We start from the raw sequence: 24163 nt of genomic DNA, 5'->3' as shown, positions 1-24163 counted from the left end.
ACAGTATTTCACTTTCAGAAAGATAAGAGGAATACGAAACAATTTTTGGCTCCAGCACAGGGAATTACATTCTCGTGACTAAGGTTATTAGTTATTTTTTTAACTGAGCCCATTTCTTTCTCCAGCTTTTGCACCTTCTCTTCCGTAGTCTTCTGTCTATCTTTAACTTTGTTTAGATCTTCCCGTAGCAATGACATATCATTTCTTAGACCTCCAACTTGGTCAGTTAATTCAACGTGCAATAGACGCTAAAATTTCTTTTAACATTGGATTCCCCCCCTTCCCCTGAATCTTCTTCTATTTGTTCCTCTCCCTCTAACGGGGAGTACCTAGACCCTTGAGATTTATTTTTCGCATCTTGAAGTTCATTTTTTTGTACAGTGGGCATCGTCTGAGTTTTCACTGGGGGGGGGGTCTTCCACAATTTGTCTAATTTGGCCGATTTCTCACCCTTGCCACTACATTTTTCTTTAGGGGAGCCCAAGGACTTCCTTGCTGCATTTTTTGGCCCCATTTCTTTCGTTTACCACTCTCTTAACCCTCCTCCACCGACTGTAACAGTATCCACACTCGACAGCCAGTCCTCAGTATAACTGTTACCTCTAAATCACCAACAATGCTATAGAATCAAAAAAGAGAAACCATACATGTCAAATGTAACGCAGAGAGTGGAAATATTTCCTTAGAGACACTGTACTATAAATCTCATAGAAAAGTTCCTCAGAAAACACACTTTTCTCCAATGTGTGGCATGCAGTTAGTTAATAGAAGCAGTGATAGTGACAATTAGTTAATAGTAGTTGGGGGAAGTTTCTTGTCTCTTCTTCCAACATAGTCACATCCTTAGTCCAACAAACAGTGGTAATGACAATTAGTAGTGGCTAGACAAGGTTATCCAAATCTCGACTCTTCTCCAGTAATAGACTTATCCATAGACTAGCAAGCAGTTAGTTGTAGCAATAGTAGCGAGCATAATCCCCGATAGTTAGTAGTAGTTAATAGAGGTGATCCAAAAAAACTGAGTACCAAGCCATCAGTTAGTGAGAAGTTAGTTTACCAACATTTCCAGCTAGGGTAACTTATGGGTTTATCTCGCCAATCCTACGTCATGCCGTTACGCTCCACCAGACCGGCCCTGTTGTCATCTTAATTATTCCATATTGCTGAGGGCAGACAGCCGGTGATGTCACCCAGCTGGCTGCAAGTCTTACGCATGCGTGAGAAGGCTTTCCTTGCTCAGTCACACTGGTAGCCAGCCGGCTGTCTGTGCTCAGCAAGTGGGGGCACACTAGGCCTAGGGCAGTGATGGCGAACCTTTTAGAGACCGAGTGCCCAAACTACAACAAAGACCCGCTTATTTATCGCAAAGTGCCAACACAGAAATGTAATTTGTGATTTATACTCCCTTCTCTGTCACAGTTTTCATTGATACCAGCACTCTGAGGACACCAATAAAGCAGAAAATACTCCCAGGTACAGCGGTCACTTTAAAATAGCTCTGTGCACAGCAAGTCCTGGGCTGTCTGGGACTTCAGGAAGATGCCTGGAGTCATCTCTGGTGATAGCCTGGGTGCCCACAGAAAGGGCTCTGAGTGCCACCTGTGGCACCAGTGCCATAGGTTAGCCATCACTGTCCTAGGGGGTTGCTTTGTGAGACCTGGGGGTTTTGTGAGGAGAGAGAACATCTGGGGGGGGGGGGGGGCTAGCTGTCTGTGGAGCTAGGGGAAGTGGGTCTGTGGGGGAAGAGCAGTTTTATTGTAGTTATATTCTTATACATAGCGGCCAGTATTATAGTAGTTATATTCCTGTACATAGCGGGCAGCATTATCGTAATTATATTCTTTTCACCTGAGGGGCAAAAAGGCTAGAATCGGCCTTTGCAGCAGATAAGGAGGAATACCTGGTTTGCTGCGGGCAGGGCACAGTGCTGGGTGCTATCAGAGCCCCTGCGTGCAGACAGTTATTCACAATTACCTGCTGCAGGGGTTCAGACAATTTCCATCATCATTAATATCATCTTGTTTATGCGCTGTATTGTAGTCTGCTCTAAGGTCTATGTTACTTTATGATGCACTAGTGGTTTCTAGGAAAAAAAATTTCTGTGCTGTGGATTTTGGCGCATCTAGGATTTTGGTTAAATGCGTGTTCCACTGAAGGGAAGCAGTATGACAATGTGGCCCTCAGAACGAAAAAGGTTGTGCACCCCTTGTTATAGAATCTTTTGACTTTTAAATAGTTTTTGTATATAATAGAACATTTATTAGTTTGATGCAATTTTTGTCAGATTTAAAGACTGTGCTGTGTACTGCAAAGACAGACAGATAGGTCCTGTTATTTTTAGGGTTATTTTTGCTCAATAATGCTTACATAATTAATATGGTAAATTGAGGGGATTTAAAAGGTTTGCATAAATAGTGTAATAACTATATACATATGTCTCTCTATATATAATTTCCTATCTACCTGACCAGTGATTGATCACTATATATATATATATAATATATATATATTTCACTACAGCCTTGCAGCGCTGGAGTCCTGGGTTCAAGTCCCATCCAGATCACCATCTGCAAAGAGTTTATATGTTCTCTCTGTGTTGGTTTCCTCCCACACTCCAAAACATACTGGTAGGTTGATTAGATTGTGAGCCACATGGGGACAGGGACTGATTTGGCAAGCACTGTGCAGCGCTGTGTAATCTGTGTGCAATATAAATAAAGGATTTTTATATGATACTGCAGTCAGGATGACTACAACACTCGTCTTACAGTCTGGACACTTGGCTTTTGTTCTGTTGTTAACCCAGTGTTATTAGTCTTTGCCAGAATACTGTAATAAGAGCTCTGCTCTCTTGTCTTGAGCCAGGTACCTCCTTCACCAGCTCTCCTTAGCGCTGTCAAGGAGCCAGGATTGCATACTGGTTCCTGGAAATGATACCAACAAGTGGACGCTCAAGCCAGGAGTCTCCTTTGTGTTCTTCACCAGTCACACACCATGTAAGTATCTGCTCAGTCCTGCAGAGAATGTAATAAAGCTTGTCAATTAAAACAAAAGAAAAGCATGTAAGTTCTCCATTCTATTCTTTTCTTATTGGTGTTTCTGGGAAAGGTGGGTGGACACAAATATGTTGGTTAATACGATAAAGTTCCCAGTTTTCATTGCATCCTTAACTGAAAACACCCAGGCAAGTAGTGGATATGGAACAATGGATAGAAACTGGGTAGATATACCATTCTGTTTTTTGGGAAAGCTGAATGATTACCCTGCTGGCCATAGTTTAGCTTTTACTGCCTCTCCCGCTCCACAGCAGCTACTTGTGCTCTGATCTTTAGTGTATCTTGGTGTATAATGTAATTTTAAAATATTTGTGATATTCCATTTGTCGCAATAGGTGGTGATGCATCAATAATACCAATGCTTAGTTTAGACGACCAACTCTGTCCAACCTCTACAGCAGCATCACAAACAATACCATTACCCTGTAGTCCTATCACTGCCAGCAACAAAAGAAAGCAAGTGGATTGTGATTCTACCACTAGCAAAAAAAGGAGACTCGTTGGATCCAACCAGGAGACCAAAAGAGAAACTGAACTCCAGGATAAGGAAGAGAGTGCAGGATTTACTCCGGAAGCAATAGATGTCTTTCGAACTGGAGCAAAGTGTGTTCCTGGGGAGCCTCAGGATAGGCACAATCCAGGTCTGGACTATCACACTGTGGGTGTCCTCCGTGTCAAGCCAGGTCGTGGAGACCGCACCATATCTATGTGCTGCAGCGATAAGATGGCTCGATGGAATGTGCTGGGCTGTCAGGGAGCGCTGCTCATGCACTTTCTACAGCAACCTATTTATCTGTCATCAGTTGTGGTGGGGAAGTGCCCATTTACTCTACAGTCTATGGAGAGGGCTCTATATCAAAGGTACTACATGGTCTTAATTGCTTGTGTGTTTAGTAGAGAATAACAAAGGACTCACTTTTTTTGTTTTTTTTCCTTAAAAATCCAGGTGTCAAATTGTATCAGATCTACCTGAAGGATTCCAAGTACATAAGCCACAGATCCTGCAGTCACAATTACAGTTTCCACACGGGAGAGATGCACTAAGGAAAGCGGATAGTGCAAGAAGGCTAGTTCCCTGTGGGGCAGGTGATTCCAGGATAAAATAATGTATTAAGAATCTTAACCTTCTCATAGACATAGGTTGGACCACTAGACCACTTTTGGGTCCTCCTATATCATGTAGGTTACTGCAATCTCATGTGCAGCAGGTATGGAAAGTGTTTGGACCCGTTTAAACCCTCTTTTCACACTTTGTTTCATTGCAGCCAATTGGTGAGCTCCAAAAGTTCTTTGTTTTGCTAATTAATGCACCCCATGTTAATGCATTACTCACTGTTCACCCCATCTTGACAGAAACAAACAGGAATGTAGATATTTTTGCTAAATTAGTAAACAAGAGAACTGAAATATCACATGGTCATAAGTTTTCATACCTCTTGCTCAGTTTTGAGTAGAAGCACCTTGATACAGCCATAAGTCTTCTTGGGATGATGCAACACATTTCTCTCACCTGGATTTTGGGATCCTCTGCCATTCTTCCTTTCAGATCCTCTCCAGTTCCCTCAGGTTGGATGATGAACATTGGTGGGACACCATTTCCAAATCTCTCCAGAGATGCTTAATTGGGTTTAGGTCAGGGCTCTGTCTGGGCCAATTAGTAATGGTCACAGAGTTGTTCTGAAGCCACTACTTTATTATTTTAGCTGTGTGATAGAGTCATTGTCTTGTTGGAAGGTGAATTTTCAGCCCAGTCTGAGGTCCAGAGCATTCTGGAAGAAGTTTTCATCCAGGATATCTTTGTACTTGGCCACATTCATCTTTTCTTCAATTGCAACCAATCGTCCTGTCATTGTAGTGGAAAAACACCCCCACTGTTGGGATTGTATTTGGCAGGTGATGAGCACAGCCGTGCTTCCGGGTACTGGTGAGACAACCAATGTCATGAACCAAGATGAAGAGCTCTCTAGTTCCATGTGCTACAATAAACATGAAAAGCCCATGGAAATTCAGCTTCTTCTGAAAATCTAGATCTCTACGAGACAAAGGAAAGATAACCACTACTATTACTTCCTTAAACCATGTTCTAGGCATAATAGAATTTTCATTGGGTGTTTTGCTGATCTAGATTGTTGCATGATTTTAACTTTGGTTATTATTTTTGTATGAGCTGTTATGAAAGCTGAAATTAACATGTTGTGTACAATCTCTATGCAGCAATTAGTTGGTGTGCTGTTTTACATCAACCACTAGATGTCACTGCTAACGGCTACAGACAAGGTACAACAAAGAAAGCGATTGGAACACCACAGTCCAGGTAAGTCTTACACATTCTGAGGTTTCCAACACATCAGGGCACATTACTCTTGGAGCAGGATACTAACTGAGCATGGTGCCTATTTACATTACTTAGACATAGCTGTGAGCCATGCACACTTCAGGACTCTGTGACTTTATAAATTAATTTGCTCACGCCAGAGTTGGATTTTGGGAAAATTCCACTACTGGTGTTACAACGTACTGGTAGTGGATTATTAGGTCAGTTGCTGCTGACAGGTTCCCTTGAAAGGAAATCTACCACCAAAATCCATCATGATAAACCAGGTACACTTATAGATCCAGGCACCGTGACTGTGGTAATCTTCTTGTATTTGTTATCCATCCCTCCTTCCTTCTTAAAATCAACTTTGTGAAAGGGCTATTACCCAAAGACTCCCCCCTAAGGCTGTTATACTGTGCACTTCCTCCTCCTGGTGTGTGCTGTAACTACATGTGCTGCAGAGGGCAGAGTGAGGGGGAGATAATGTAACAATAATAGGATAATTGCCTATAAAGGGGCTTCCCTAGAAATGGCACTTAATCCATGTACAGGCGGTCCCCTACTTGAGAACACTCGACTTGCATACGACCCCTAGTTACAAACGGACCTCTGGATATTGGTAATTTATTGTACTTTAGTCCTAGGCTACAATGATCTGCTGTAACAGTTATCACAGGTGTCTGTAATGAAGCTTTAGTGTTAATATTGATTCTTATGACAACCCAACATTTTTTAAAATCCAATTGTCACAGAGACCAAAAAAGTTCTGGCTGGGATTACAATGATAAAATATACAGTTCTGACTTACATACAAACTCAACTTAAGAACAAACCTACAGACCCTATCTTGTATGTAACCCGGGGACTGCCTGTATATTGTCTCAGTCCCCCAATGGAACAGTTTGCATGTACAACATCTTCATTCACACAATGGACTCTGAGAACTTGTGTAAGTTTTTTTTTTTTTTTTTTTGTCCCAGTGACAATTGGAGTTTCAAAATTTTTTGTTGTAATGGGACCAAGGATTATTAATAAAGCTTAATTACATACACCATACAGCTGATCATTACAGCCTGGGACTATAGTAAAGCATCCAGAGAGCTTCCCCAAAGGTCACAGTGGGCAGAGGGGTCCATCTTTAACTAGGGGTCGTCTGTAAGTCGGGTGTCCTTAAGTAGAGGACCGCCTGTAAAGTTTATTAGTGACATAGTACTAATCTTGTTGTTTTCGGCATTCTCTGGCAGGTAGATGTATGCTCTATGTGTAATGTTTGGTGACTGTGGTTATTTCTTTAGATCCCGCATTTGTAAAGTGGAATTATTTCATATGTTCTGTCATCTGCTAGAGAATCTGTCCGAAGAGGAGATCCCAAAGTCACTCAGGTACACAGAGGAAAATGTAAAAAGTGATGAGCAGCTTCTGACCACTGTCCTCTATTCTGTAGCTGGAGCATGTCTCCTTTTACCTTCAGTATTCTGGTCAGTATTTCACTCCAGTACTTGTAAGCCAAGACCTGTTTTATTGTATTCAATGTACCCAGAGGTGATTGCCCCTAAAGTTCTCTTTGTAAATTGTAAACTGGCACTGTTCAGTATAGTGCTATTGAGTTAAATGCCAATATGGTGTAACGATCGGCAGATTAGCAGTTTTACTCTGTTTGGGTGTGACATCTTGGCGTGTTGCCTGGTATAGAGGATATTTGTAACTGACTTGTGATTTCACTCACATTGGGATTCACATCTGGGTGGATTACGGATTTATTGTTTAACAGCTGTTCCACCCAAATATGATTTGTACATGGAAAAATCTTGCCCATATACTATACACCTTTTTATTTGAGGCATTTTTTGAGAATGAAATCATGCAGTGCGACATCATAGTTTGTGTAGATTTCTGCTTGCTGACAATGGATAGGAATAGTCTTGTTTAAAACACTGAGACTTAAGTATATGTGACCTCTTTTTGCGACAATTGCATCCAGTATATACAATTCTCTGCTACACCATGTTGATACATCTTCCCAGAAACATTGCAGCACTTAAACTATGAGAAAACGGGGTGCAGAAGGCTTTAGATGAGATATTTTGTGTGAAAAGCACTTCTGATTTCCCACTTATTGGTATGCTGAGAGTGTGTTCACATAATCATTATTTCAGATGCAGTTTTTCATGTCAAAACCAGGAATAGAGGGAAAAATGTAGCGCCTCTTGGGGTGCGTTCACACATGGCATTTTGGATGAATAGAAACGCATGCGTTTTTGAATGTTCCAATGCGTTTGGCTACCCTGTAAGCGTTTTTCTTCATTGCTTTAATTGTAACCATGCGTTTTGACGCAACCCAACCCTGCATCAGAAAAACTGAATGTGGAAACACATTTCTGACAGCTGACTTCTGCCATCATGTGGGACTGCTCTTAGATTACCTTACCTCATTCTGGTAGGAGCTGTGTGGCCTTCTAACTCTTGAGGTTTGTCTGTTGGAGAATTTAATTGAGGAGGTCTTGTCCAACCATTCTCACATTCTCCTATTTCTAGCTAGAAAAGCAAAAGCCACTTGCCCACTCAAACTTACACCTTGAGCTTGCTGCAACGTCCAGCATGACAGTTCAGTTCTGGGTTCTTAGTGTCGGGACAGACGTTTCAGCAATTTCACGATTCAAATTAAACTCGCTTGTGGGCAAGAGGCCTTAAGGTGGATGGGTGATCTTTCTTCTTTGTTGCTGTGTTGCACTTTACTTTATTAACCAAAGGTGACATTTTATTAGGTATACAAACATATTGGATGTCTGCAAATGTTGAAGAAGGTTTGGCCCCGATGTTGCTTACTTTTGTTCTTTGATGCCAGGGGTGTATCTTGAGAGGGGGGCAGTCACAATGGGCCCAAGAGGTTTATGGGGCCCATAAGATATTACTTTCCCATATGAGATGGCTAGTACTATAAACCATAAATTACAGTTGGGGGCCTATCACAGACTTCACTGAGGGGGCGCCTCACCAGGAAGATGTATTGTTATTGAAGCAAGATGCAGGCATCTGGGATGCCCTGGTACCCTTGCCCAGATAACCATGCCTCTTTCCCCAGTCTGGCCACAGACTTACTCCTGAGAACTGAGGTGGCACAGGCACAAGATCTGAGAGGCAGACTAGTGAAAGCGGTGTGGTTATCTGGGCACAGCACCGCTGTCTTTTTCCATACCCCAGGTATCCCAGATGCCTGCATCTTGCATCAACATCTTTCTGGTGAGGCAATTTTTCAGGGGTTAAAAAGAGGTCTAATAGTGTGAAAAATACCATATTTGAGAACACAATGGATTGAAACAGCTGCTGTACCTTGCCACCTCTTTAACCATAGTTCTCACGTTAAGCCTCTGTCTGCATCAGGTATGTCTTCTATTTTGGACAGGATAGAGGGAAAAAAACGGGAAGCTCCAGTAGTTCTGCAGACTGTGATGAGTGTTTGGTGTGGTGTACTGTTGTTGGACACCCATGTTGCTCAATTGTACAGTACATTGGAAAATAAAAGTGGCCCCTTTGGATGTAGTGTTGTCTTGAGCACTGAGGATTAGACCGCACCACTCCCTGGCTGGTGCCTCTTGTTAATATTCGGTTACTCTGAAGTCAGAGCTGGCAGTGATCCCAGGAAAAGTTGGCTAATGTCTGTAGAGGGGTCCAGCCCTGGTGTCACGATTACACATAGGCCCTTTCTATGAATGAAGCGCCTATTGCCAGGAGAACATGGGATTGTTTTATGGCTCATTTTCTGCAACTGAGCTTAAAGAAACTAAATATGTGTAGATCTTTTTTATGCAACGTATTTCCTTGCTTTTTGTTTGTGATCGTTTATTACATGTGTCACAGGCATATAAATCTAAGGTTACAGTGAGGAATCTGGTATGGGATAAGGATCTGAACTGCTGGTGTGTAACAAGTAAAGATCAGTTGTAAGAGGCTCTAATAACAGGATAGATTGAACCAGTTGTGGGGGCATGCAGGTTCACGTGCTGTATTGTAAATGGACTGGACTTGCCTTCTGATTTCTCACCACTACCGTATAAATCATGGCCTAAACTTTTCACTTCCATTATGCTAATGAGCTGCCTCACCTTCTTATCTTAGATGAATATCTTGTGTATTCATGTAACATATGCATCCACATGCTACTGCTGATGGCTTGGATCAATAGTTGTTATTACACAGTGGGGACATGTCACTCCAGCCTTGTGATATATACTCTGCTATTAGACAGCTGTCTGTACACAGAACACCCTGTTTGAGAAGCATGGGCAGAGCTGCTTGTTCTGAGAGGATGGGAGGGAAATTCCCTATTATTTTGTCCTATATCCTGTTATTAGGGAATTTTTTTAATTTTAAAAAAATTGTCCTAGTCACTCAGTGATAAGTTAATGTCACTGTGAAACTAGGCAGGATTTTGAAAGACATTTGTAATGGTTGATACCCATAACATTGGACAATAACCATACAAAATATTTTTTAAGAATTGTCTAACAGGCTCATCATGGGTTTAAAATATTCAGCCCTTATCTCTTTGCCATCTCCTTATAATCTGCTGGCTTCTACTTGATGCTCCATCTCTACACACAAGATATGTGGAAAGGGGGCCAGGTAGTATACACCAGCAGGAATGGGATACTAGACAGTGAGTATTGCAGATTTTTTTTTGTTACCCAATCTGAGCCTGTTGGTAAAGGATTTTGTTGCTCTATTTGGTTACCTAAGGTATTTGTTTATGGTTTTATTATCTATTCTCCTCCAGGGAGCTGAAGACGTACAGCGATTACAAAGAAGCTGCTGTTTCTTACCAGGAAGCCTGGAGGCAGATGCGGGAACAGGTATTTACATCCTGGATCCGTACCCCACGTGATTACCTGAGCTTTAGCTGAGACCTTAAGCTCTAACCGGGGCTTTCGGAGACGGACATGTGAAGATGGAATAGTCACTAGAAAATCACAACCACCAACCCATCAGTAGGTCATGTACCAGATTCATAGCAGATCAAGCGATGCCACTGCAAAGCACAGGGATTCTGAATGTTTTCCTAAAGCTTGTGGCTTTAGACTGATATTATTCCCCAAGTGGGGGAAGGGAAGGAGCCATCTAGCTTATGTTGCAATGTATCATGGGCCATAATTTCAACACTGGGGAGACATTGGGACAGTATTATCAGAGAATTCTGTCAGAAGCCTGTCTAAAACACCTTGCACAGCATTTATCAAAATGTTTCAGACCTCAGGGATGTGTCCTCAATTAAAGTGGGCCAAGTTGGGCCCAAAAAAAAAAAAAGGTTGTGTGCATCAACTAATAGGAGGTGCAAAGTTTTATATTAAATAGTCGTTAACTAAGCCAGATTTATCATCACGCATTGGAGAACTTACTAAATCTCCACTGTTTAACTTAGAGAGACATTTTGATAAATTTGCCCCATTGCTTTTAAGTCTAAATGTATTTTAGGTAATTTTCATTTTAACAAGTCTATAACCACTGATAAAAAAAGAGCTATTGGTGTCACTGAGCGGTCTTGATGCTGGGAATCCCACCAAGGTGTAAAGCACCTCCACCTCCATATGCAGATCCCTGCGACAGCTTAGCCACTCTCTGTTCTAAAATCTGAGGAACCCAACTGGTGTAGGAGCAATGTACAAAATTACTTAACCACTTCATTGCCAATGGGACCAACAACTGCTTCCCATTTTTCAATGAACTGGAATGTAGCAGGTCCTTTGCCTCGAAAACTGACACGGGAAACAATTTGATGGCTTCTGAGACTTTGGTCACACATAAACTGCATTGTATACATTGTAACATTTATACACAGGCTAGTGCACTAGTACTTTTGGCCAAATTATTGTTCTATACATCAATATAACTTTCTCACCACTACTGTGCTTCAAGCTACCCTGATAGCGCATCAGGCAGTGTAGTTTTTGAGTTGCTCTCCATAATGAATGTGTAACTGAAGGTCCATTATAGTCTATGTTGAATGGAGTGTGAACAGAAGACCTTCTGTTTTAGTTGCCATTACATTCTTCTTGAACTGAGAGTGTAATGGAAAGCTCCAACACAGGTGTGATCTGGGCATATACTGCACAAAGTCTTCCAGCTCTGTTTACAGTGTTCAGTATGTACAATGACAACTCATACAAGGTGTGGGCCTGTCATTAATGTATAATTGTTGCTTTGGGATGTACAGTTTGTTACAGGAGATCATTGTTCCTAACTAGACACTCTTCTCTATGATCACATATTACATACAGGGTAAATGGATATACTTACAGCATTCACTGATCTTCTCTAGTGAGATGTCAGTATGTACAGAAGCTATTTGGTCATAGCATAACAAAGGTCTCTAGCTCAGGAAGAAGCCGTCATAAACCAGGTGTAAGATTCTCTCCCTGCACACTCTGGGGTCTATCTTGAGTGGTCTTAGGGTAAAATTGTGGGGTGGACAGGGGGCAGCCTACAGGCATGTGAAGCTGGAAATCTCTCTCCTTTCTGCCCCCCTGGACAAAAAGCACTTATACAGAAGGCCTGCACACACACACCTGGTTCTATGGAGTATGTATAGAATTATATACAGGAAATTATAATAAAGTGGATTTTATATGTGTACATATAGATATTCCAGCTGTTGTATTACCATGCATAAATAGCTTACTGTCAGCAGTGCGTGCATATACATTACATTTATAACCTGTTGCCATATCCCATTCACGCGGATCTGTACCTGCATGTGTTTTGGAGTAGAGGAGAAACATTGTGTCTCTATATGTACATGGTGAGGTACTAGATGTGACTCCTGCTACCAGGATCTGGAATAGAGTTGGGATATACTGTATAATTACACATTACTGGGAAGGGAGGCTGCTGGGTATTTTGTATTGTACTTTGTTTTTACTGTGTCACATGTATGCTATTAGTAAAGTCTTTATATTCATCTGTTATGAAGTGATGTTTATAAAATTACAGCTGATCTCTGATGGGTTTCCATGGGCAACGGTTACAGTTTTACCGCAGACATTTCTAATAAATCTCCCCCCATCTCCGACCTGTGGCAGAATAGCAACCAATCACGGCTCAGCTTCTAACTGCCCCAGCAGCATCAGACAATGGCTCCTGTATTTGGGGGTTAATAAGTGGATTTTGGAAAGCGTGGGGTGAAAATTTCATCACAAAATCAAGTCTATGATGTTCTCTGAATGAGAGCTGCTGTGCAAAATTTGGCGATTGTAAGCATGACTGTGCAGATTCCTTTAGCTCACATACATACGCTTAGCTTTATATTAGATGTAAAAACCTCAATGTACAGCTTACACAGTGTAGGCTCTATGCAGCATGCATCTATTATATGTGACATAAATGTATCGATAACATATGTATAATCACACCATGGAGTGATCTAGGACTTATTTCATTATGGATTTGGTGAAGTCACTTTTTACAGAGAAGCAGTAAGAATGTCATCTTGTGTTTCACAATATCAGTGCAGTCTTCTCCTATGAGAAATCATGTACTGGACTGTTTTATTTGCAGGAGTTGTAGAGGTGGATGTTACATACTGAGAATTACCGATTACAATACCAATCACTAATATTTTTGTGTCTTATAGCTAATGTCAGCAAATTACATCATGTCTTAACATAATCCAAAAAAAAAATATATATATATTATGACTGCTACTGGTGTGGTCATTAACCCCACCTCTTCATATGTATTACTTTACCACTTCACTACCAATCAGAACAGCAAATGCTTTCCATTTTCCAACACTTTGCCAGTGTTTTTTGGCAGAAAAAGTGGGTTCTTCACAAAAGCACAAAAAATAAATTACGTTAAATAACTAGACTAAGACATAGATAAAGGACAAGACGTGGGTAAGTGAAAAGAAAAACAAAAGAACACATCCAGTTAATGTGCATCTAACCTAGACGGCGGAGGCGTATGCATTGTGTTAAAACCACCAACATTATTTACAAGATTCACAAGCTGTCATTATGTTTAAAAGCCAAAAGTGTTCTCTCCACTGTACGCCACGTACAAAAAGCCGTCTTCGTCTTTTTCTTTCTCGTACAGCTGTCCCATGGTTAGACTGGAAAAGAAAGATAAGTTAACAATTACTATTACTGTTCCTGATTCACAACTCTCATCACTGCTTTGTGACAACCCATATCTACATTGTGTTCTATTATGTTATATGGACCCAGTGTATTGTGACAGAATCTAATACAGCCTCAACAACAGCAGATCTTTGGCCGTTTGTCAAGGCTCAGGACAACCATCTCTGATTGTAATGCAGGGATTTATCCTCAACCACAGCAACTGCATTACAAAGGTGCCAATAACCACTTGGATGGGCTGTCATTATTACAGTACTGCCATTCTTGTACCCAGCAGCCTCTCCTCACTGATATACTTTGTATTACACTGCATTCAGTTGTCTAGAACTCACCTGGACTGAGGCACAGTCTTGTCTACAAACAAGAAGATGGCTTTTTCTGAAGGCAGCTGGATGCGTTTTCTGATGATCCACATAAACTGAGCCACGGTGATATCAGAGGGGACCAGGTATTTCCTCTTGTCTATATCCACGATTTGTGACCCCGAAACTTTCTCCACTATGACCTGGAAAATAAGATTTAATATCACTGAGGACTAATAGGCTGCAGGCTTATAATCACTATTGATACAGTGTCTCTTTTTAGTTAATAACTAATAATAAAGGGGTTGGCCACTTTACCTCAGCAGGCTTCACTTTATGGCATATATTCAATTCTGGCATATTTGGCATTTATTCTCAAGTCATTACCTTTTCCAAGCAATCCAGGTCTGGTTTATCAGGTTTATGACCAGTTCTCTACTGTCAGATAGGTGGTGCCAGACAGCCTACTCCAGCCTAAGAGCACAAATCTGACAGCATAGAGCCTTAATCATCATAGATTCAGGGTCACCAGTGTTCCATGGGTAGATTTTAGGCTGGAGAAGACAACTTGGCACTCCCAACCTGATAATGAAGATCCTATAATAGCGTTGATTACTTGGAAACAGCGAGAGCTAGAGAGAAAATTCCAACTATGCCAGAATCATCAGACTGGAATCTATGGATGTGGTGAAAGGCCCTCTTAAACAATAGAAAGAGTTAGAGCTGGTGAAGGCAATTAAAGTTTCTATGTAAGATATTTTGGATTTCTGCAGAGTTATATACATACAAACTGATCCCAAGCTAGAATCTGTATATATTTTCTTACTCTATGAACGATATAGGCATTCATATTACTGCACAGAGCTTGGGTTCCCTACATGCACGTACAGTAATCTGATGTAGAGAGAAAGAAACAGACATACTTATCAACTACATATAGGAACTCAGTGGAGAAGGATGGTTTGCAAAAAATAAAATAATCCGGTACAATACATTGTGTGACTGCACACCAATGAGGCAGCGCAGAGATCCTCATCTTTTTATGGAAATATAACTATTTCATAGGGGCATCAGCAGCTTTCTGAAAAATGTTTTAAAAAAAATATTTCTGGGGGTATGAAAAGAATGTCCTGGGGGTATGTATTTGGAAGTCAAAACCAGGACTGAATCCAAAATGCAGAATGGTATAAACCTTAAAGTGGAATTCCCATTTCAGCAAATTAAATTTATTATTCTTTGATAAAAAGTTATACAATTTCCCAATATACTTCCTGTATCAATTCTGCGCTGTTTTCTAGATCTCTGCTTGCTGTAATTTTACAGGAAGCTTCAATGTATACTTCCAGTGGACAAGAATCTGACCATGGTCACACAGGTGCACGACTCATTAGTATCATAGAGAGTAATCAGAAATGTGTGATATAACGAGACGTGCACCTGTGTGACCCCGGACAGATTTCTGTCCACTGGAAATAAACACGGAAGCTTTCCACAGCAAGCAGAGATCTAGAAAACCGTGAGGAACCAATACAAAAAGTGTATAATGAAAAGTTATAAACATTTCTAATATAAACAGTAACATTTATTTGCTGTATAAATCAGCTGATGAGTACTAAACCAACCACACGGGTGTGTGCCCATTCTGGCAGGATCTGATCTTTTTTAGCTTCCTGTGCCCTGGATTTTCAGGGAAAAATTGCTCATTTGCATAATTTTAGAAGGTCCCATATCTACATTGTATTCTAATAGATTATATGGACAACAAATGAGGTCCACTCAGTTAACCATTTAGTATGTTCCCATGGGCTGCTTTTCCTAATCACCAGTGGTTTCAGGAGCTAAACCCAGTGTATTGTGACAGAATCTAATACAGCGTCAACAACAGCAGATCTTTGGCCGTTTGTCAAGGCTCCGGACAACCAACTCTGATTGTAATGCAGGGATTTAAGTGTGAGCACACCCTTATACTTACTGATTTTAGATACTGAGTGTTAGATCTAGTAGGGATGAATACATGTATACAATGTACTGGACTGCTGCTGTCACTCAATACTTAAAATCAGTTTTCATGTACCCAGACCTAATAGAGAGAAGCCTGAATAATGAATGAGCCATTAGCAGACAAACCACAAGAGAGAGGAACTTACCGGAACACGGTCTGGATATTTGGCTCTGATTTTTGCAGACTCCACGCACCGGTGTTCTAAGAAGAGATTTAAAAAATACAGATATAAAATAAAGTTCAGAAAGTCCTGAGATAACCAACAGGAGATGACAGTGATGTCACTAGAGACCTGACAACAAGTGAGCTGTGCCACAGGTATGTGGAGCAACTGGAGGCACAAAAGATTCTTCATGAATGAAGCATATATTATTCATAGCATGTCCATCATGCACATGCAGGATCCACAGCATTACCATAGAAAATATGTGGCCAGCAGCAAGGGGAGACACCAGGCTTTTCTAGACTCCTGAATGGCGAATCAGCTCACCCGTGCAAGGAAACATTACCCAGTCCCACATCACAAAGCAGATTGTAGACAAGTTGGGAGCCATACCAGCAACCATAGCAGGTAGACACAAATATTAAATCTTTATAAAAGAGTATTAAATCAAAACCTAAAATATACAGTATACACCCAGATCCAGCCGCACAGGCCCCATTCTGTCTGTTTATGCTTTCGCCACATTCAGTGCGACGGCTGCGCCAATCATTTTTTATTAGTAGGATGATTACCTATCACAATCCCAAAGGACAGCCACTAAATATATATGCCTATTGCTACACTGGACTTGATATGTGTACCATAGACTAAATCATTTAACCTAGTGGTTCCCACTGGCTCACGGTGCAAGACCAAGATGTGGAACAACAGGTCCCAGGCTACGCCCAAAGAACTTAAAAAAAAATGTTTTGGACATCTGGGCTCTGCTGTGGACATTTCATTAGCGAGGGGGGCCTCTGCTGTGGACATTTCATTAGCGAGGGGGGCCTCTGCTGTGGACATTTCATTAGCGAGGGGGGCCTCTGCTGTGGACATTTCATTAGCAAGGGAGGGCCTTTGCTGTGGACATTTCATTAGCTAGGGAGGGGCTCTGCTGTGGACATTTCATTAGCGAGGGAGGGGCTCTGCTGTGGACATTTCATTAGCCGGGGGGGTGGTTTCAGTGGACATTTCATTAGGTGGGGGGGGGGGGGGGGTACTGCTGTGGACATTTCATTAGCTAGGTGGGCCTCCGCTGTGGACATTTCAATAGTGTCTGCAGTTAATTTTATTGTTAATCCTGGTTCTTATGACAACCCAGCATTTTTTAAATCCAATTGTCACAGAGACAATTATAAAATATACAGTTCGGACTTACATACAAATTCAACTTAAAGAACCTATCCTATACGTAACCCGAGGACTGCCTGTATATCAAAAGTTAAAATTGCAGTAAGAAAAATAAAAATGTGATTTTTTTATATACAGCTCTCTATTCCTCACTTTAAACTCTTTCGGATGTGTGACGTGATAGTACATTAAGCGTCGGCTGCCCTCTCCATACAAGGACACCCAAAGTCAGTGCTGGCACTGATCGCAGGTTTAAACCATGTGAATGCCACCTGCAAATCTGCCGTAGGCATTTAAATCACGGGGGTGTTTGGGTGCTGCCATATTGGATGACCTCACAGGGGGCGGAGATCGGTTACTATGACAGCCTTGGGTCATACAACTCGCACATTCATTACAACTTGCGATTTGCACATTGAAATACATGGTGTGGAAAATCCCAATATATTGCCATACTGTAGTATGGCATTTTATGGTAAGATCAATCAGACAACCTAGGGTTAAAGTATCCAAGGGGGTCTGAAAAATAGTAAACAATTAAAATTAAATTAAATGAAAAACTAAAAATTCAAATCATTATACAGGCTGTCAGTCAAACACTTGGGGGTGTGGCTGTGCCTCCCACTCATGAATAAGCTGGACATCTGAATATGATAATGACTCATTGGACATCTTACAGCTCATTTGCATACAGCTTTAGTACCTGATTGTTTAAGTTTACGGGCATGTTGAGGGACAATGAAGGGATAGGCAGTTTATGAAAATATATTTAGTTTTGGGGGTTAATTTGCCTGACAGGTTCTCTTTAACTGTGGATATCTCTGCTTGCTGTTTGTATCTTGTAGGTGCTGGGAGCTTTTTTTCTTATATTCAGGAAGGGCAGCTCCATCCAGAAAAAAAAGACTTTATAAAGGTATGCTACTGAGCTGCAGGTGTTCTGACCTATGTCACCAGAGGGCCACTTGGCTCTGCAAGCCGTCTGCACAAGGAAAGTATGATGACACGTGTGGGGGTGCTCATAAATTATTAGACAGGGGAGCCAGGAGGTGCTCCGGGGAAGTAGGCCAGACCTCCTGTGGCTCATTAGCATATTTTATAAAGCCTTTTTCTGGAGGATGCTTCCGTTCCCAAATATAAATAAAAAGTTGCCAGCACCTATAAAACACAGACAACTAGTAAGTAAGGGCAGTCTAACGTAAATTTCATGTCAGATGCCCTTTATATGCAATAAAATTGTTCACAATTTTAGTCATTTGTCAATAAGGTGTACCCCACTAACCTGGCGTATAAGAAGACCCCCGACTTCTGAAAAGATTTTTGGGGGTTAATAGGTCGTCTTATACACCGGAAAATATGATAAGCAAAAATTGTTAAGCTGTTCCACAGATATAGAAAAACAAAACAGCACAATTTGACCTTGACATTCAAGTATTGATGACCCTTTGTCACAAAAAGGTTAAAGGGGTTGGCTACTTATACCAAACTTTTACGGGGTAAGTATAAGACCCAAATAGGGGCACCTTGTTAAAATGTGTGGTTGTGGGTCACGTGATTCCTGGACAGCCAAACTCCTGTGATTGCCTGTGGCGCGCTGCATGTGTCGTGCTGAGTTACAATGGCCATGTAACCATTACTGTCTGCACACCCCCTTTGTCATAACTACTCCCATAGGGCTTTAGTACCAGGCCTGATTTTTTATATTTGCCCTGTGTCATTACAGGAGGATATAACTTTGCAACGTTTTAACATATCCAGGGGATTTTGAGATTGTTTTCTCGTCACACATTGTACTTCAAATTAATAGAAAAGTTTTGATTACAGGCAGTCCCCGAGTTACGTACAAGATAGGTTCCCTAGGATTGTTCTTAAGTTGAAGTTGTTTGTAAGTCGTAACTGTATATTTTACGGAAAAAAAAAAAAAATTGCCCCAGGGACTATTGGAGTTTAAAATATTTTTGCTGTATTTGGACCAAGATTATCAATAAAGGGGTTAAACACATTAAGTTACAAACAAACACCCACTAGATCAGTGATCACTCTGTCTGTGGGCATGCAGGACTGACAGACAGGGTTTTGGTGTTCGTTTGGGCAATCAGCCTCTAAAAGGAGTTCCATCACCACCCTAGATACAGAAAATTGTCTAACATGGACGTACAGGGGGAGATTTATATAGAGTTCCTGAGGCAAAACTGTTCTAGTTACCCATGGGAACCAATCAGAGCTTTGGTCTAATTTTATAAAAAGATGTGGGAAAATGAAAGCTGAGCTCTGATTGGTTGCCATGGAAACTTCAGATAAATTTCCCCCACCGTATTTTGTGGTGAACAACATTTGTAATAAATGTTAGCCTTAGTTCAGAATATTAATACTTGGGATAGAATTGTGGGTAGTTTTACCATCTCCTCTCCATCTTTAGTGAGTAGATTCCATGACACTTTATTTACTGCCTGTGACCTTCACCTCATTTCCAGCACACACCAGGAACCCAGGATGAGTGATCCGGGTCTGCTGCTGCTCACACGGCTTATCTATTGATCTGGGCCGGTTACCTGATATCATGGACATGTGACAGAATTACTAGGGTCCAGGCTGATTTCTCACTACAGTGATTGCACACAATGTAACCCATCCTGACCTACAAGGAACACACTCATGTATTATACACCACAGGAAGAGAGTAAGGCCCCTTCCACACTAGCGAGTGTGATGCGATGAACTCGCATCACACTCGCAACGCAAGCTGCCGGGAACGCACGGCCCGAACGCTGCACCGCGGGAGTGAACTCAGCATGTCAGTTCACTCCCGCGGTGCAGCGTTCGGGCCGTGCGTTCCCGGCAGCTTGCGTTGCGAGTGTGATGCGAGTTCATCGCATCACACTCGCTAGTGTGGAAGGGGCCTAAGTGTACTGAACATTACACAGAGTGATTATCTGAGGTGATGTGTTCAGGGATATCAAGTTTTTCACAAGCAGACAGATTGTCATTACTGTGTTTTCTATATTAATAGAGATTGAATGGGAGGCTCTGAGAACAGACTGGTATAGTTTACCATTTATTTTTTACTAGCTGTATTTCCCAGTGTAAATAATTGCTCTTACATCTAACAAAAAAAAAAAAATAAAATAATTAACAAAAAAAAAATATATATATATATATGTATCTATCTCTGCCTCTGACTGTCTGTCTGTAACCATCTCCAACTGTCTCTGTGACCATTTGTGACTGCCTCTGTTACTAAAAGTCTCTGTCACTCATGTCTGTGACCGTCTCTTTTTACAACCGTCTCTGACTTTCTCTGATTGTCTCTGACTCCGGTTTTCTTTAACTGTCTCCGACTGTGACCATGACAACCAGAGGTCAAGTTTAATTTTCCCACAGCTGAAGCTTATAGTAACCAATCAAAGCTCGGAGTTCATATTAATGACCTCCTTTAGAGGACACACACACATATATATTAGATGGATTGTGAACTATGAGCAATATTCAAAGACACAACTCCATTTAAGGTCTTAAACAAGAACTCAGCACTGTATTCACACCTAGTAGTAACTGGTTTTCTGTTGCTCTGCCTTGTGGATAAACAGGACTGTCTTCAGGACCTAGAAAGGTTGTATTGCACTGAGCAGATTCTGTCCCTTAGTCAGTGCAAAGTGTCAGGAGCTGCCAAGCAGCCCATGTAACATTTGGTAGTTGCAGTGACTGTAGGGGTGGATCTCTTCAGTACAACAGTCCCCAGTCACATGATGTAATGACAAGATGGGAAGCCACATGACCTATAGTCGATGCATCATCTTATGTCCAGGAGATGCCATACTTTTTTCTCCTGAGGAGGAACCTCGCCCCTCCAGCTGCACCGGATAAATCTAGAGGATCCTGAATCTTTGTATATAGGGCAGCCAGGCAATTTCTGGCTCCACCAACTCCATTTGGCATTTCTGCTTGTCTCCTCTCTCTAAATGGAAATGTGAATAATTAGCAAACAACTGAGCAGCAGGGGCTCTTGTGATGTAGCCAGGAGCCCCTGAGGCTTGTTTGAATAATTTTAAAAGACATTTTTCTAATAAACTATGCTGTTAGAAGCAAAGAGGAGAACAAGTCCTGTTTCAGGAGGCATGCAACAGTCCATCCATGTGATAGATTTCCTTTAAATAGTTCTCTACTTATGCAGTGTCTTCCATCATCTCTCCTCCTGTGTATTACACTCTGACCACAATATCATGTCTCCATATCTCTCTATGGGCTCACACACAACTTCTACGGCCCTGTGTGTAAGCTGACTGACAAATCATAAGAACAGGACTGATTTCTACCCAAGTTTGTATCGGAGGCAGTCTGTATCTAAGTGCACCTCACCCGCTAATGACACAGGAGGCCGAGAAAGGTGCATATTATTGTACATGTAGCCCAAGTCTGGGTGTCAGCTTATGCGAGAAGAATTCTAGAAGTGTAGGCTAAATGGCAAGGCTCAGCTCTTATGGTCCTACTATGACATAGCTGCTCACAGATTTCCACTCAACAACATAGGGAAGGGAGTCTTACACATTCCACTGTGGAGGCATAGAAACGATTACAAAATAAAGGAAACAAATTTGATAGGTTGTAGGGTGTGGTCACATGTACCGCTAGTGCAGCTCAAGGGTACAGGCCACGTTTTAACGCAAGCCACTGGGTCCTGGTTACCGATTGCTTGCATTTCCATAGAAACGTATATGTAATCAGGCCGAGGCCAGCTCCCATACCCAACTCTGCATTTAAAAACTCAGTGCTAGTGGTACATGTGACCGCACCCTTAAAGGAGTTTTCTCATGTTAAATTTAAGACATATCAACAGGAGGTCTTGACTACATGGATCTATTTGCCACCTTCCAGCAGCCGGGCTGAACAGAATGTTTGAAGCAACAAAAATAGCTCAGTGTATAGACAAGCCATATTGTTCAGCTGTGTGCGGTCTACAATCCGACTGTATATTTAGCTCAGACCTAAATAATTGCGTATTCATGTAGACTTAAAGGGAACCTGTCACCAAGGACCTCATTTTTCACTAAAGACAGATTGTAAAAGCCCATGACACCAACAGTGCAAATCTGCCTTTTATAAGCATTTGTATTACAATATAAAGGTGTGTTATGACTTACCTTGCACCCTGACAAAATCATGGGGTAGTCACAGGGGCTGGATTTTGGTTTGCATGCTGCAGGCTGTCTCCATGTTTGTGCTCCTGTACAGCTTGTCCTTCCCCCTCTGATGTCAGGCTGACCAGGCTGTGACCTCAGAGAAGAAGCAGGAGGAGGATCTATACAGGAGCACAAAGGTGGGGGCCAAGCTCTGAGGAGTGGGTAACACAGACAAGTCACATGTTGTTTTTTGAAATGCATCCAAACCAAAGTCGAGCCGACTACCCCAGGATTTTGTCAGGATGTAAGAGTAAATTATAACACACAATTATATTGTAATGCAGATGCTTAGAAAAAGCAGATTTGCACTGCTGGTGTCATGGGCTTTTACAATATGTCTTTAGTGAAAAATCAGGTCCCTGGTGACAGGTTCCCTTTAAATTGCTAGTACAGTACTATGGAGAAGGCAGAGGGGCGGTACAGTATCATGGAGAAGGTGGAGGGGCAGTAAAGTATCATGGAGGGGTGGTAGAAAAGATGCTTAGAAAAGGCAGATTTGCACTGCTGGTGTCATGGGCTTTTACAATATGTCTTTAGGGAAAAATTAGGTCCCTGGTGACAGGTTCCCTTTAAATTGCTAGTACAGTATCATGTAGAAGGCAGAGGGGCGGTACAGTATCATGGAGGGGTGGTACAGTATCATGGACAAGGTGGAGGGGCAGTACAGTATCATGGACAAGGCGGAGGGACGGTACAGAATCATGGAGGGGTGGTACAGTATCATGGACAAGGCGGAGGTGCGGTACAGATTAATGGAGGGGTGGTACAGTATCATGGACAAGGCGGAGGGGCGGTACACAATTATGGAGGGGTGGTACAGTATCATGGACAAGGCGGAGGGGCAGTACAGTATCATGGACAAGGCGGAGGGGCGGTACAGAATTATGGAGGGGTGGTACAGTATCAAGGACAAGGTGGAGGGGCGGTGCAGTATCATGGAGGGGTGGTATAGTATCATGGACAAGGCGGAGGGGCAGTACAGAATCATGGAGGGGTGGTACAGTATCATGGACAAGGTGGAGGGGCAGTACAGTATCATGGACAAGGCGGAGGGGCGGTACAGAATCATGGAGGGGTGGTACAGTATCATGGACAAGGGGGAGGGGCGGTGCAGTATCATGGAGGGGTGGTATAGTATCATGGACAAGGCGGAGGGGCAGTACAGAATCATGGAGGGGTGGTACAGTATCATGGACAAGGTGGAGGGGCAGTACAGTATCATGGACAAGGCGGAAGGGCGGTACAGAATCATGGAGGGGTGGTACAGTATCATGGACAAGGCGGAGGGGCAGTACACAATTATGGAGGGGTGGTACAGTATCATGGACAAGGCGGAGGGGCAGTACAGTATCATGGACAAGGCGAAGGGGCGGTACAGAATCATGGAGGGGTGGTACAATATCATGGACAAGGTGGAAGGGCGGTACAGTATCATGGAGGGGTGGTACATTATCATGGACAAGGCGGTGGGGCAGTACAGTATCATGGACAAGGCGGAGGGGTAGTAAAGTATCATGGAGGGGTGGTACAGTATAATGGACAAGGCGGAGCGGCAGTACAGTATCATGGAGGGGTGGTACAGTATCATGGACAAGATGGAGGGGCGGTACACAATTATGGAGGGGTGGTACAGTATCATGGACAAGGCGGAGGGACGGTACAGAATCATGGAGGGGTGGTACAGTATCATGGACAAGGCGGAGGTGCGGTACAGATTAATGGAGGGGTGGTACAGTATCATGGACAAGGCGGAGGGGCGGTACACAATTATGGAGGGGTGGTACAGTATCATGGACAAGGCGGAGGGGCAGTACAGTATCATGGACAAGGCGGAGGGGCGGTACAGA

The 24163-nt window shown here is 42.2% G+C and overlaps 2 protein-coding genes across 6 annotated transcripts in view; one reads left to right on the top strand and one right to left on the bottom strand.

Annotated features, from left to right (window-relative positions):
• Nucleotides 1-13169, top strand: part of ADAT1 (adenosine deaminase tRNA specific 1) — a 19888-nt gene extending 6719 nt beyond the window's left edge. For all 4 annotated transcript variants that reach the window (XM_072117288.1, XM_072117291.1, XM_072117290.1 and 1 more), the window contains exons 5-10: nucleotides 2866-2996; nucleotides 3392-3917; nucleotides 4003-4142; nucleotides 5271-5370; nucleotides 6669-6755; nucleotides 10148-13169. In XM_072117288.1, coding sequence (XP_071973389.1) covers nucleotides 2866-2996; nucleotides 3392-3917; nucleotides 4003-4142; nucleotides 5271-5370; nucleotides 6669-6755; nucleotides 10148-10274 — 1111 coding nt within the window. In that variant the 3' untranslated portion in view covers nucleotides 10275-13169. The remainder of the gene's footprint in view (nucleotides 1-2865; nucleotides 2997-3391; nucleotides 3918-4002; nucleotides 4143-5270; nucleotides 5371-6668; nucleotides 6756-10147) is intronic.
• GABARAPL2 (GABA type A receptor associated protein like 2) overlaps nucleotides 12895-24163 on the bottom strand; it is a 24261-nt gene continuing 12992 nt past the window's right edge. For both annotated transcript variants that reach the window (XM_072117297.1, XM_072117298.1), the window contains exons 2-4: nucleotides 15955-16010; nucleotides 13838-14010; nucleotides 12895-13477 (exon numbers count right to left, since the gene is read on the bottom strand). In XM_072117297.1, the coding sequence (XP_071973398.1) occupies nucleotides 13387-13477; nucleotides 13838-14010; nucleotides 15955-16010 (320 nt within the window). In that variant the 3' untranslated portion in view covers nucleotides 12895-13386. The remainder of the gene's footprint in view (nucleotides 13478-13837; nucleotides 14011-15954; nucleotides 16011-24163) is intronic.

Source organism: Engystomops pustulosus, chromosome 7 (genome assembly GCF_040894005.1).
Source record: "Engystomops pustulosus chromosome 7, aEngPut4.maternal, whole genome shotgun sequence".
Lineage (NCBI taxonomy): Eukaryota > Metazoa > Chordata > Amphibia > Anura > Leptodactylidae > Engystomops > Engystomops pustulosus.
Note: the sequence above shows the minus strand (reverse complement) of the source record. Positions and strands in the feature narration are given on the sequence as shown.